The sequence below is a fragment of the Ailuropoda melanoleuca genome, chromosome 10 (genome assembly GCF_002007445.2).
Source record: "Ailuropoda melanoleuca isolate Jingjing chromosome 10, ASM200744v2, whole genome shotgun sequence".
NCBI lineage: Eukaryota > Metazoa > Chordata > Mammalia > Carnivora > Ursidae > Ailuropoda > Ailuropoda melanoleuca.
The window spans coordinates 55674976-55688327 of NC_048227.1; the positions used below are offsets into that span (position 1 = coordinate 55674976).

Below are 13352 nucleotides of genomic sequence, written 5' to 3' on the forward strand. Positions count from 1 at the left end.
TTCATGAAAAAGACGCTTCACCTGCCATCTTCACTTACCATCACTTTTTCCATCCTGCTGGGGATAGGAGTTGTAGAACATCCCCTTCCCATCATGGGTCCATGCCATACAGCTGAACTTGACTCTCTCAAGCACATCTGGAAGCTCTTTGGCACCATCAACTTTCATGAACTTGATCGTCACCCAGTCTGAGCCGCTGGCACTCAGACCATAGGCAAAATATTCACCATCTTCGCTGAAGGCATAGCCTATGGGACACAGGAGAAATTCTCACAGGGTGTACGTGGGGACACAACCCCTAGCCTTGCCCGCTGCCTCCGTGCTGCCTGACACAGTTCTCCACCATACATGCCATGGCAGGAGCAAGGAACGTGTCGCGAGGAACTCTGGGGACTGAGCCCAGGCCTCACAGGAATTCACCTCATGAGCTTTGACAAGTGTCCTTGCCTCTCCAGGTCTTAGTTTCTTCATCTATAAAACGACATATTGGATTATATGACCACTAAGATGCTTCCATTTGTTTATAATCCTATAATTCAATGAGCAGTTCAGTTAAAAGCAGAGCTCATCTCAGACTTTCAGCATATTTTATTTACACTCTAAAGAGCAGGGGAAAAAGAATAAGGAAACTGCTTTTACAGTAATGACTGGATTATGACACATACCATGTAACAGAACTAAATGGAAGCCATTAAGTAATTTTTGGAATGGATTCCAAACTATTTGAAATCACTCTTTACAATCTAATTTTCTGAGTATTGCTGGCACTCAAGGATTAAGGTTGTCCACACCGTCTGACCAGCACAAGCCCAGGTATATAAAACCTGAGGGTTGCAGTGAAGGCTCACAGAGCGTATTCCAAAAGCAACCACGAAAAAGAAAGAAAAGCAACACCGTCTATGAACTGTTATGCATGTCTAATTCTTTAAGTCCATGAGAGAATGTTTTAATCACTATGGAATGTGTGCTAAGAAATTTTCTATGTTTATATTGGGTTTTATAAATATAAAGTACATATAGATAGCATTTGGTACCAGACGCAGACACTGGAGATTTCCTCTTACGATGTTTGTTAAATGTTACCAGGGGTTGAAAACTATCCTCAGAAACCCAACTATTTTCAGAGGTTTCCTACTGTTTCACATGGAATTTCTGTTAGTGGTAAATAAGTGTAATAGTTCACAAGACCTACTTATTAATCCTTTATAATTCCTATGAAGTATTAAGGCTCATCAGTATATAAATACAGAGAAGAGTTTAGAAGGCAATGCGGAGAAAATACTTCTCACTCTACATAAATTATTTATATATAATTAGAAAATTTTCAGGAAAAATTTAAATAAAAATGTTGATTTGAAATGTATAAAAAAATCACATACTACCAAAAGAATCTGTATATTTACCCATACTGTAACTTCCCTATATCATCTTCAGAAAACTCGAAGACTGAGGCCAGGTCCCACATCTAATTTTCCTTTTCAGCTATCAGGACCCGTACGCTGCAGGCATTCCATTAAAAAGTTACTGGAATGAACTTTCACAGACCTCTTATAATGAAGTTCTTCTGGATGAGTTACCGAAACTTTAATTTTAACAAAGGTCGATGTCCTACACAGGGTGTATTCCTACACAGAACCAGTGTGCTATAGTCATTTACAACCGCGAGCTCAAATTTGTGGGAGAATATTCTTAGCTAGCTGGCTGGCATCTTACTTTCAATACGGATTCCTTTCAACACTAGTTAAAGGACCATTATTTACACACACAGCCTACTTGGGAGGAACAGAGGAAGAACCACTAAATGACTGAGTGGCTTTCTAAAAGGGTCTTCACACAGCGCCGTGGGAACAGGGTCCTTTCGTTCCCCCCTAATCGACTGCAGGACTAGAGTGTTCCAATCACTCAACTCCACAGGGCTGAGTCTTTGCCTGTGCTTTCTCTAAAAAACAGAAGACGCTGTGGGGCAAGTGCTGAGCCAAGTTCACGAAAATCTAGGATCCTAACAAGAGATGATTCTTAGATATACAGTTAATAAACCACAGGACCAGTGAATAGCCAACTTCCTCCTGCAGAACCAGGCTTATGGCACAAACCTGGGGCAGTCTTTATGGCCCGGGGGGGAGGTGATTTAGGAGACATATGGCAACTCCGGGCAAAACTTACTGATTCGGCTTTTAAACTTAACATCTTCAGGGAGCAGGGTATCAAGTTGTCTAATTTCTACAAGATTGTGGTTTTCTACTTTTCATTCTAAAATACATCTAAATTTTAAAACTCTGATCACTTTCTCTCCACCAAGGAAGAGATCTTGTAAATGTTCTTTCCTGTTTTACATTCATAGCTGGAACATTCCTCATAGAGCTTAAATTACTTGTAGAAGATTTCTTTCCGAAACACAGAGAGGTCTCAGGGATGTTAGAAGCAATGATGATGATACTTAAACATCTCAGACGCCCTAGAAGCTAACGTGGGTCCAGTGTGAATTATTCTCCAGTTCTGCTTCATGCCACTAGAACATGGGGCTACTCACGAAATCTAAAGATCCTGTGCAAAAATAAGCTTTCCTGATATTGCATGTGCATCTGTTCTACAATATGGTCCCTCCGGTCTGGTATTTCAGAGGTGAGGGGACTGCACCAACGTCAGCCGCGAGTGAGGGCCCCGGGACTCCTGTGGGCTCAGCCGGGTAGCACTCACCTCGGAGCGCCACTGTGCCATCATCAGACAGTATGTTGGGGTCAAGGAACACTCTGGCTTCACCTTCTAAGGAATCCTGTACATATAATACTCGTTGGTTCTGCAAACCTGTATTGTAAAAATAGAAATACCTGGAGGACAGAGATGGTCTTTATTTAGCCTTGGAGTTTTTCACTTGTGGGGTACAATCAAATATACATAAGCAAAAAAGAAAAAGAAAAACAACATAGAAATGTTCAGTTGCAAACAGGCCATGCCAGGGACATGTGGACTCGGGTGGAAGGCCCCACCACCTCCCTGTAATTAGTTTGGTATCTGAATTGTTTTAAAGTATTGAAATAATTTATTGTAATCCTGCATATTAGCTAAATAGGGACAAATAAAGACTGCTTCATTTGCTAGAACTAAAACGGATAATCAAACAAAGCAGTAACTTTTTCTTTTCAATGGAGAAGAAAGCAGATCTTCTAAAATGAAATGCTGGATCCTTCCCTAGACAGGCTGCTAGGGCTGGGGTCAGCAAATCTGTTCTGTTTTGGGCAAGACTGCAAAATGTTTTAGGCTTTGTGGGCCATACAGTCTCTGTTGCTATTACTCAATTCTATAGCTGTACAAAAACAGCTATGGATCAGATATAAATGAATGGACATATCTGTGTGCCATTTCAATTTTATTCACAAAAACAAGCAGCAGGAAGGGTTAGGCATGTAGATCATACTTTGCTAATCTGTGTGTGTGTGTGTATGTGTGTGTGTGTGTGTATATGTGTGTGTGTATGTGTGTATCTGTGTATGTGTATGTGTGTATGTATGTGTGTGTATGTGTGTATCTGTGTGTGTGCATGCATGTGGGTGTATGTGTGTGTATGTGTGTGTATGTATGTGTATGTGTGTATCTCTGTGTGTGTGTATGTGTGTATCTGTGTGTGTGTGTGTGTGTGTGTGTGTGAGAGAGAGAGAGAGAGAGAGAGAGAGGAGGAGAGGGTCTACGAAATTCTCAAGTAAATTTGTGATGGTGGTTCCACAGAGACTTAAAAAAAAGAACAAGAGATCATGTTTATGTTGGCGTGAAGAGAGAGGAGCGAGAGAGGTGGACGAATAGGTACTCCATCCTGGCCCCTTCCATTCTGGGATAAAGAAATCCATACAATAAAAGCTTTTCTAGTAGTAAAAGCCAAGGAGAATTTTAAAGGGAAACAAATCTCCACTGCTGTCTACAAATCATCCTAGCCCAATTATTAGCCCTAAGACAACAATAATTTCCTACGATCCAGATTTGCTTTTCTAGGAAATACCTCTAAATTTCTTAATCGTGATTTTAAGAATACGGACAATAGACCAAAACCCGTTATTCTCATACTCAAGTGCAGAAATGAACTGATTTCATAATGGATTAATTTTATACACTGATAAGTGATTAAGAATTTGTATTTTAAGACTTAAGAAAGCATTCGATTAGCAAAGTAAAAATAAAGTTAAATAAAAGCAACCTCACATACCGTTTTCCTTTCTTGAAGTGGCAACTATACTTGGGATAGTCATACAGTTCAGTCATTCTCTCTTTGTATAAACCTCTGATAGGACATTGCTCAAGGAATGGCACAGTAATCTTGTTCTGGGCCTCGACGAAAGCCTATACAGAAAATTTTAACGGACAAGCAAGTCAGATATAAGATTGATATGTCAGATATAACATGCCATGTGGAGTGTTATCCACTGATATGTACCCATGAAACCGTATTTTTCCCTCAATAAAAATAACTAGTCCTTACATGGCAAACTTCACCTGGCCTGCTCTCCTATGACACGTGAGCTAATAATAGCTTTTTTAAAGAGTCGGAAAACAAAACCAAAAACCTAACAGAGACCTATATGGCTCACAACATCTAAAATATTTAATACGTGGTCCTTTATAGAAGTTTGCTGACTTTTTCAGAGCGTCAATGGGGAAATGGGCTTTTGTTTTTATTACAATATCACTGTATAGTTGTGCAGCCACTCAGGGGCAGCCTTGTGGAGACCCCAAAGTGTGCAAGAGCACTACCCGACCTCATGATGGAAGGCAATGCCATGTCTACTTTCCAGACATGGGAATGGAGGTCTGCAGTACTGAAGTCAGCTGGTCAAAGTCACACAGTGACTTAGCCATAGCACTTAAGTGGAATTATGATTGGCCCTTGAACACCACGGGTTTGAACCATGCAGGTCCACTTATACGTGGATTTTTTACAGTCCTGTAAATATATTTTCTCTTCCTCATGATTTTCTTTTTTCTTTTAATATATTTTATTTATTTATTTGACAGAGAGTGAGACAGCCAGCGAGAGAGGGAACACAAGCAGGCGGAAGCAGGCTCCCAGGGGAGGAGCCTGATATGGGGCTTGATCCCAGGACTCCGATCACGCCCTGAGCCGAAGGCAGATGCTTAACGACTGTGCCACCTAGGCGCCCCAACTCATGATTTTCTTAATAACTATTTTTTTCTCAGGCTCACCTTATTGTAAGAATACGGTATATAATACATACAACATACAAATACATGTTAATTGACCATCTATGGCTTCCAGGCAACAGTGGGCTATCAGTAGTTAAATCTTGGGGGAGTCAAATGTTGTAAGGGAATTTTCGACCTCGTGGGGGTGGGCCCCTCCATCTTCTACATTGTTCAAGGGTCATGGTAGCAGTGACTGAGGGCTACTCCAGGCCTGGTTCTGGATGCGGGCTGAGCAAAAGCAGACAATCAGGGGAGAAGGGTGGCTGGGGCTCCCATGATTCCCCCCACCCGGGCCAGGCGGGGCTGGACAGGCACACCAGGGTATTGAAGCTTCAGCAAGGACTTAAGGAGGACCTCATGTGTGTCAGTGCTGATCCTGGCATTGCAGACAGATGGGGGACAAGTCTAGGACCAGCTCCCTACCACTGTGGAGTGAACATTCTACCAGGGGACACAAAACACAAGCTGGAAGGTTACAGAGAACAGTTAGTCCCCAGGACACAGGCAGGGTAACCAAGCTCCTCTGCGGCCGAGCTGGCCCTGAGTGCCTGCTGCCGGCCCGGGATGAGGCACGCAGAGAGGCCGAGAGGGGGCACTATAAGCAATCGGACATCACTGTGACAGGTTTGTCACATTCTACAAAAATATCAATCCACATCGGTTTGGAAAATTAATAACCAGTCAATCACCACGCATCCTGGGAAGCACTGGGAAGCAGAACACTTATGTCAGGGAGGGTGGCCAGGAAGGCCCTTCCGAGGAGGTTCTGAATGAAGGTCCGCTAGGGTACAGGGAGCAGCCATGCAGACAGGAAAAGCATGGCAGACCGAGGAAGAGCAAGTTTGGGGTCCTGGGGGGTGGGAGCTTGACAGGCGTGAAGGAGAGGAGGGAGGTCAGCGAGGCTGGGAGTGAGTGACAGGGAGCCAAGACCCGGGCAGGAGCAGATAATGTAGCACCTGGTGAGCAGTTAGGAAGTTTGAATCTTCATTCATAGCTGAAAACAAGCTATGATTGGTAAAGGAGACAGTTACAGATATGGTTATCCTTTTTAGAAAACTACCCTTGCTTTGGATGAAGTATAAGCTAGGGGAGCAAAAGTGGAGGTCAGAAAGGTGGGCCAGTGGTCAGGTGAGAGCTGAGGCCAAGTGAAAGGGTTGGTCTCTAAAAGGAGCAAGAACGACCACTGTAAAGGGATGGGGACAGAGGAAAACGGTCACAGTGCACATTAGTATACAGAACATTCTACTTAGGGCTCCCATCCTGGGATCCCAGCATGCTGAGGGTCTCAGCTGGCCCCCTCTTCTTCCACTGGAGGGGCCTCTGAGAAGGACACCATGCAGGCTTGTTTTCTCTTATTCTTCTGGTTTGTGTTTGTCTGAGGCTGATCTAGGCCTTATCCTGGCTATAGTAGGACCACGGGGGGTCCAAAAGACATAGGGGGCTCAGTTCATTTCCTTTGAAAAAGTGGAACTGTGTTCTTCAATTGCTTCCTCATCTCACGATGCTTCTGTTAGATGTCTCATGACACAACAGAAGCCAGCTCACATGAGAGAAGACACTCTGGCTTTTCTCATTTCAAATGTTCATAAAACTGTGATGCCAGACATAGAAATGCCACTAAATAACGAAACAATTCAAGGATTACTGTGACCAATTTTGTCACCCCCCACCCACAGATGTTAGTCAATTAATTACTCTAAATAGAGCAGTATTTAAAGACTATATCCTTCCAAGTCAAATAGCTACATGTAAAACCAAACAGTGTGCAAATTCCTCAAAGTCTCAAGTTCTTTCTTCATGCACATCTTTATAACTCAGGCAAATCCTTCTCATGTGCAAATTACCTGTAACAGCACTTTGTGGAAATTTAGGGTTCCATGCACTCTCAATATGATTTCCGATATCTTAATCAGGAAAATACCTTCTTGGTCACTTACGGATTAAACAGTCTGGCTTCTTGGTCTCAACATTAGAACAAATCGGGGGAAAGGGAGAAAAGGAGTAAGGGTAGAGAAAAAACTGGAGGACTTCCACGATGATAAAGAAGCAGGGTGAGGAGAATTAGAATTCTCTTCATTGCTCCAAAAGTTTCAGTGTCCACGGTCACACTCCAGAGTGTTGCTAAAGTGACGGGAATCTGGAAGCCCATCAATGACGCCCGCGGCTGAGCCTCTAAAGATCAACAGTTTAGACTGTATCGCTACGGGTGGATCTGAACGTGCCCAAGATCTGCTCAAAACTAAGAAACCCTACTCACGTGTCATTTTGCCCCGAATATCAGGAAGCTCCAGCAGCAAAGCAATGTTTCAGGTATGCACAAGGAGGAAGTTCTAGAAATGTGTTGTAAAGCATCGTGCCTGTAGTTAACAACACTGTACTGTGCACACAAAACCCTGGTCAAAGGGCAGACCCCATCTGAAATGTTCTCACCCTCACGAAAGAAAAGCCACCTGGCAAAGGGTCACTCAGGTGGGAAGCTGGAGATTCCTTTACCCTAACTGTCTTCAGAAAGAATTTCTTCAAGTTGTCCTCATATGACCCGTCCTTTAATCCACAAATACCGCAAGACCTTTCGTAAGTACAATGCACACAGATGAGAAAAATGAAAGCATGTGGTTAGTTACTCATTAACTAGCCATACATACAAAACACCACAATTAATGTAAGATTAAACAGGTGGGTCAGGAATAAAGGTTAGTGCTGCAGGAGAACAAATAAAGGGGAAACTGCTTCCAGGATGGGGCAGGGGTGTGGGGGAGTGGGGCCCGCAGGCATCAAGAGGACCAGAAACCAACTCGGGCACGGCTATCAACCTTCACCTTTCCCAAATAAACAACAAAAGCTATGGATGGTGCTATCCACATCCCACAAAGTTCAAACACACGTGTGTGTGTATAAATATATATACAATGTGTGTGTGTAAATACATATAAACATAAATACATATATATAAATTTATATTTATATAAATTTACATAAATTATATAAATATAAATACATATAAATGAATGACCAGGTTAAAGCAACTTTCAGGGGCTTCTGGAGAAAATGGCTGGTGTCAGAGCAAGACCTGGCAGAAAACCATGGTCCCAGCCCAACAAAGGGCTGAGCGCTTCCTGGAGGCCAGAGGGAGAAGCATCTATGGGTCCCCTGTCACTGCTGGGAGTGTAGCAGAATTCAGAAATGACTAAGGGCAGGGATATGCTTATAAAAACGAAGCCAAGGGGTGGCAAAGCTCCTCCCTGAGGCTGCAGGACCCAGGGCCAGCAGGCCACTCCAGGAGGGCTGGACAGTCCCACAGAAAACTGAAGGCAGGTCATGCCAAGCAGAAAATTAGATGCAGCTGCTTCAAAGGAAACACATCTAGAAGACTACAAAGGAATGGAATAATGTACTTTACGACTAATATGAGGAATGTATTTATTACCAAACAAAAACAAAACGCGAGAGGAAGGGAGAGAAGAGTGTCCCATATTTTCCAGTACTCACTGAATATTTATAAAAATTAGCAGTACCTCAGACAACTAAGGAAATCTTAAATCTCCAGAAGAAAAGCTGGTTTAGGTCAGATTGTAACCACAATGCCATTAACCTCAACTAAGTGAGGTGCCTTTCTCTTCCTGGCCCCACAAACCCATTACTCATTCGCAAAGAGGAGAAACACTGAACTCAAGTGGTGAGAACCCCAAATCCACTGGGCCTACCTTTTAATATTAAAATCCCAGAGCGGGTCCACCTCTTCTGTCTGGGACCGTCTGCCCTCAGGTGACAAAGGGTTGTGCTGAGCTTCCAGCTGCACATGACTAACAGAGCAGGTGGCCTTCCAGAAGCCCAGCCAGGTCTCTCTCCACCTTCTCTACCTGTCCCGTATGTGCAAATCGGTTTGACCTTACAGTCAAGCCTTGTTGTCAAATCTAGTCACTACCAGGGAGTCCACTCAAAGCTGAACTTTAACACCATTTGGCTCAGTCCTTTGGTACACATGCTACTAACCAGAAACCTGGCAAGGACAGAGGGTACCTCAAATCCAAACCTCCCTAAAAACCTGATCACAAAGAAGCTAAATGCATATACATCCTCTCTTGAATAACTATTTTATCAGCGAGGGAATCCAAACTACAATATTTAGAAAACAAGAAAAATGAGGCTATTAAGAAATAAAATTCATGAGATGTGGCAAAACATTTGGAGGTGCTCTTTCTCTTGTTGGTACCTTGGAGGAGGCCCGCTGATAGCATGGGGGAGGGGTGTATGACCTCTGCCGGCCCTCCGAGCACCCCTCCCCTGGACCCAGGGGCTGATCTGGGGCCAGGCAGAACATCCTGCAGGATGAGGCCTGCGCTGGGTCCAAGGCCTTGCTTCATGATTCACACGCACATTGGGGGAGCTGACCTGATCTAGTCCCACAGCACTGATTTCAGGAGTGGATCTGAAGCTAGCCTGGGGGACCGTGTTGGTGCCTGGGTGTACCATGTCCTGAAGGACAGCAATCACACTGCGACAGATGAGGTACGTCTGGCACAGGTGAGGTGCTCTGTATCTGAATAAAAAGGCTGGGTCTGGAAAGTGACCGTTATGTTTTCAGGAAGTTTGTGGCTTACCCTCTCTCTCCATCCATCAGATTTTACCATTTCTGGGCACCAGTAGCTTGCAACACTGTCTGTCCTAGATAATGTTACCTCCGTCTGTATTCTAACTATGCTAACTTCTTTCTACATTCTGTATGTAAGGGAACCCTATTCATTTTATAAGCAGAGTCTTTCCATCAATTCTTCTCTATGGGCCACAGTCAACAAAGGAGTCACGAACCCAGGCAAAGCAACCAGAATCCTTTTTCAGTGACAGAGATGAATGCTGGAAGACAGAAGTTATCTCACTTTATAAGATTTGGGGCTATGAGGATTGAGTAAAACCTAAAGAGGCAAGGCCCATCTTTCCCTATCGCATGGAAGAGGCTACTGGAAAACAAAACAATCAGAGAAAAGCAGATGATCTGAAAGACAAAGAGACAGGCCTCCAGATATATGTGAACTCCTGGATTGAGCTGTGCCTAAACGCACACACACCCTGGCCTCCAGTTATGTGAGCCACTCAACTCCATTTTTTGTATGAGCTAGTATGAGCTGGGCTTCAGGCACTGCTAATCAGAAGTCTTAACATAGTTCTTGCGGGGGTCCTGCAGTCGGCTGAGCAAGGTAAGGTGAGCTGAACACGAGCAGCCCAGAAGAAGAGGACCTGATCAGAAGCTTGCCCAAGTCCTGGCTGGCAAAGCCTGAAAAAAGGTATATCTACATGAATGGTGCCTTATTAGTATATGAGAAAGTGAAATTAAACGAAACATTCAAATCAAGAAGTTTTAAAGTAACAAAAGAAAATAAGAAGAAATTAATGAACCAGAAAATTAAAAAGTATAACTTACAAGTTCTTGAACTGCTTTTTTTTAAAAAAAAGAAAAAAGAAAAAACCAGATTCAACCAAAGCTCTGGCTAAACTAATCAAAGAAAGGGGAGAGATGGTATAGAAACTCAAAATTAGAAGTGACGAAGAAATACAGTCATAGAGTAAATTCAGTAATATAAGAAATATTACAGATAACCCCCTGCTGGTAAATTTTAGAATCATGACGATATGGGCAACTTTCTAGGAAATACAAAGGACTAAAACTGATCCAAAAAGAAAGAAAGAAGATTTGAACAAGGCAATAACCATGAAAGAGGAAAAGAGACCAAGAATTAATTGCAACAGAAGAATTTGTCCCTAACAGCTATAAATTATCACACAGATAATTTCCATGCTATTTAAACTGCTCTATAATGAAGGCAATGGCAAGCATCTATTAAGCACTTACTTGAGTTTACCACTTTGCTGCATGGTTCAAAAACATAATCACTTAATTTTCACCACAACCATACAGAGTAGTTTTCTCCAAATTGTAAATCAGAAAACTGAAGTTCAGAGCTGTTAAAAAAATATGACCAATGTCACACTGGATGAAATTGTAGCATAAAGATTCAAACCTGTTTTTCCTACCTCTGAAGCTGCTCATTAAATGACCCTACACTATTGCCTTCCCATGAATAAACAGGTTCTAAGATCTCTACAGGTTCTCATTAGTTGCTGGGGGGCAGGGGGAGGGGGAATAGGGTAGAAAGAAAATTCTAGAAAACAGACAAGTTAGGAAGCTACCGAAATGTCTAGCACAGTGGGAACACCCGCCTTAACCAGAGCAGTGTCAGCAGAAATTTAAAAAAAAAAAAAGAGAGAGAGAGAGAAAGGCGTGAGATTTTACAGAGGCAGAACTGAAACTGCCAAGAATCACGTGCATGATTAGACAGCTGACTGGAACGGCCACAGTGCTGTACAATGTTATATAGGAGAGGCCCAGATGTCTCTATTCTAATGTGTGCCTTGGTTTCTCCTAATGAAAAAAAGTAAGAACCACAAACACTGCCCCTCCAATTTATAAAGATGCTATAAACAACAGCGAGGCATCTACCAGAACTTCGGCTCCTTGGGAGTGGACCCCATATACATCAAAGGCGTTCTAAGGCAGTCTTCCCAAGCTTTCTGGACCTTAGTTATCTGGTGAAGTGTTTGGGAAACAGATTTCTACAGAAATCAGATGCTCCAGGATTACAGCTTGGGCACTTGTATTTTACTACGTGCCCAAGGATGGTGATTGTTATGACTAAGTGCTTTTTCCCTGGACACGGCAGTGTAGGGTGGTGAATGGATTTAGACACCTAAGTTTGGGGGGAAAAAAGAGAGGCTGGGAGAAGTCCGAGTTACTTCAGTTCTTCAGCTGTTAGCTCTTTACGATGGTTTTCCCAAACACCCCGTGTCTGATACCAGCACTTCTCGTGGCAACACAGCAGACGATGAAGACCAAAGCCAAGTTAACTGCCCACAGGGAAGGTATCAGTGTTAAATGTATTTAAGCGCTTTAAAGCATTTCATCAGTGGTCTGGGGTCTGCTTTTCTAAAATGGAGCTTTCCCTGATGGTGAACACAGGACGCCAGCGTCCCAGACTCTACTCAAGATGTCTCTCAGCCTCCTTTCAGTACTGACCTCCAGCAGCTCAGAGGTTAAGTGGATTGCCCACCCCCAGATCACTAGTTCACCTGGGCTAGCATGTAAATTCCATGCCCACAGGGGCCACATCTCTCGTGTGTAGGACAACAGATCTGTTCCTACCCCCGGTTTAACCTAATGCTTGCTGCAGTGGGCACATAGGTCAACGGAGGCTAGGGGAGGAAAGCCAGGTGACAAACACACCTGGAGAGGGAAGACAGGATGAAACCAGCAGACCTGTGGCATTTGGGATAGCCAGCATCCCTCCTCCCTTGCCAGTGTCCTCCCTTCTTAGTCGACAGTAACTCCAGGTAGCTTTCTGACGCTACAGAAGCCAAAGAAGGGCCCTAGGGCTTCTACCAAACTTCTTATGGCCACAGTTCAGCCAAGGAATGACTGACCACACATCTAGAGTTCGGCCAATCAAAACTCCCTCTTCTAGGACAGTCACAAAACAGGGACAGAGGGTTGAATGAGTGAAGATCACTGATGCCATTAGCAGTGCTGGGTGAAAAGTGGAAATTCCTGCCACAGAGCCCTAGAACTATCTGGTTCCTGCCTTTTCCAAACCTAGCCCTTCAGTCCATCCCTGGAGCGGTCCTCATCCTTGCCATAAATTCCCTATTTGCTGCCGTTGGCCAGAATCCATTCTGCTGGTTGTATCAAAACCCTGATCACAGAAGGCACGGAGGGAGAGAGAGAAAAAGAAAAAGAAAAGGTCCAGCAGCACTTAGAAAAGAGTCCAGTACTAGCAACTTCCTCAGACTTTTTTTTTTAGAAAGCGGGGGTGGGGGGGCAGAGGGAGAGAGAATCTTAAGCAGGTTTCCTGACCAGCATGGAGCCCAACATGGAGCTCAATCTCATGACCCTGAGATCATGACTGGAGCCAAAATCAAGAGTCAGACGCTCAACTGACTGAGCCACCCACGTGCCCCATTTCCTCATACACAGATCAAAAGAAGTTGTTCCCTACTTACATATTTCAATTGTGGATTTACGCGAAGCATGTTTACAAACTACGATACGTGTAAATATTTCCAAAGGAGGTGGTGAGATATTTAAGACCTTACGAGTCTTGGAGACTGAGATA

General features: G+C 43.6%; 1 protein-coding gene across 1 annotated transcript in view; it reads right to left on the reverse strand.

Moving 5' to 3' along the window:
- The window catches only part of PREP (prolyl endopeptidase), a 124120-nt gene that overhangs the window by 95031 nt on the left and 15737 nt on the right, over positions 1 to 13352 (reverse strand). The window contains 3 exon segments of the mRNA XM_034670908.1: positions 39 to 248; positions 2698 to 2828; positions 4196 to 4329. Of these exon segments, the coding sequence (XP_034526799.1) occupies positions 39 to 248; positions 2698 to 2828; positions 4196 to 4329 (475 nt within the window).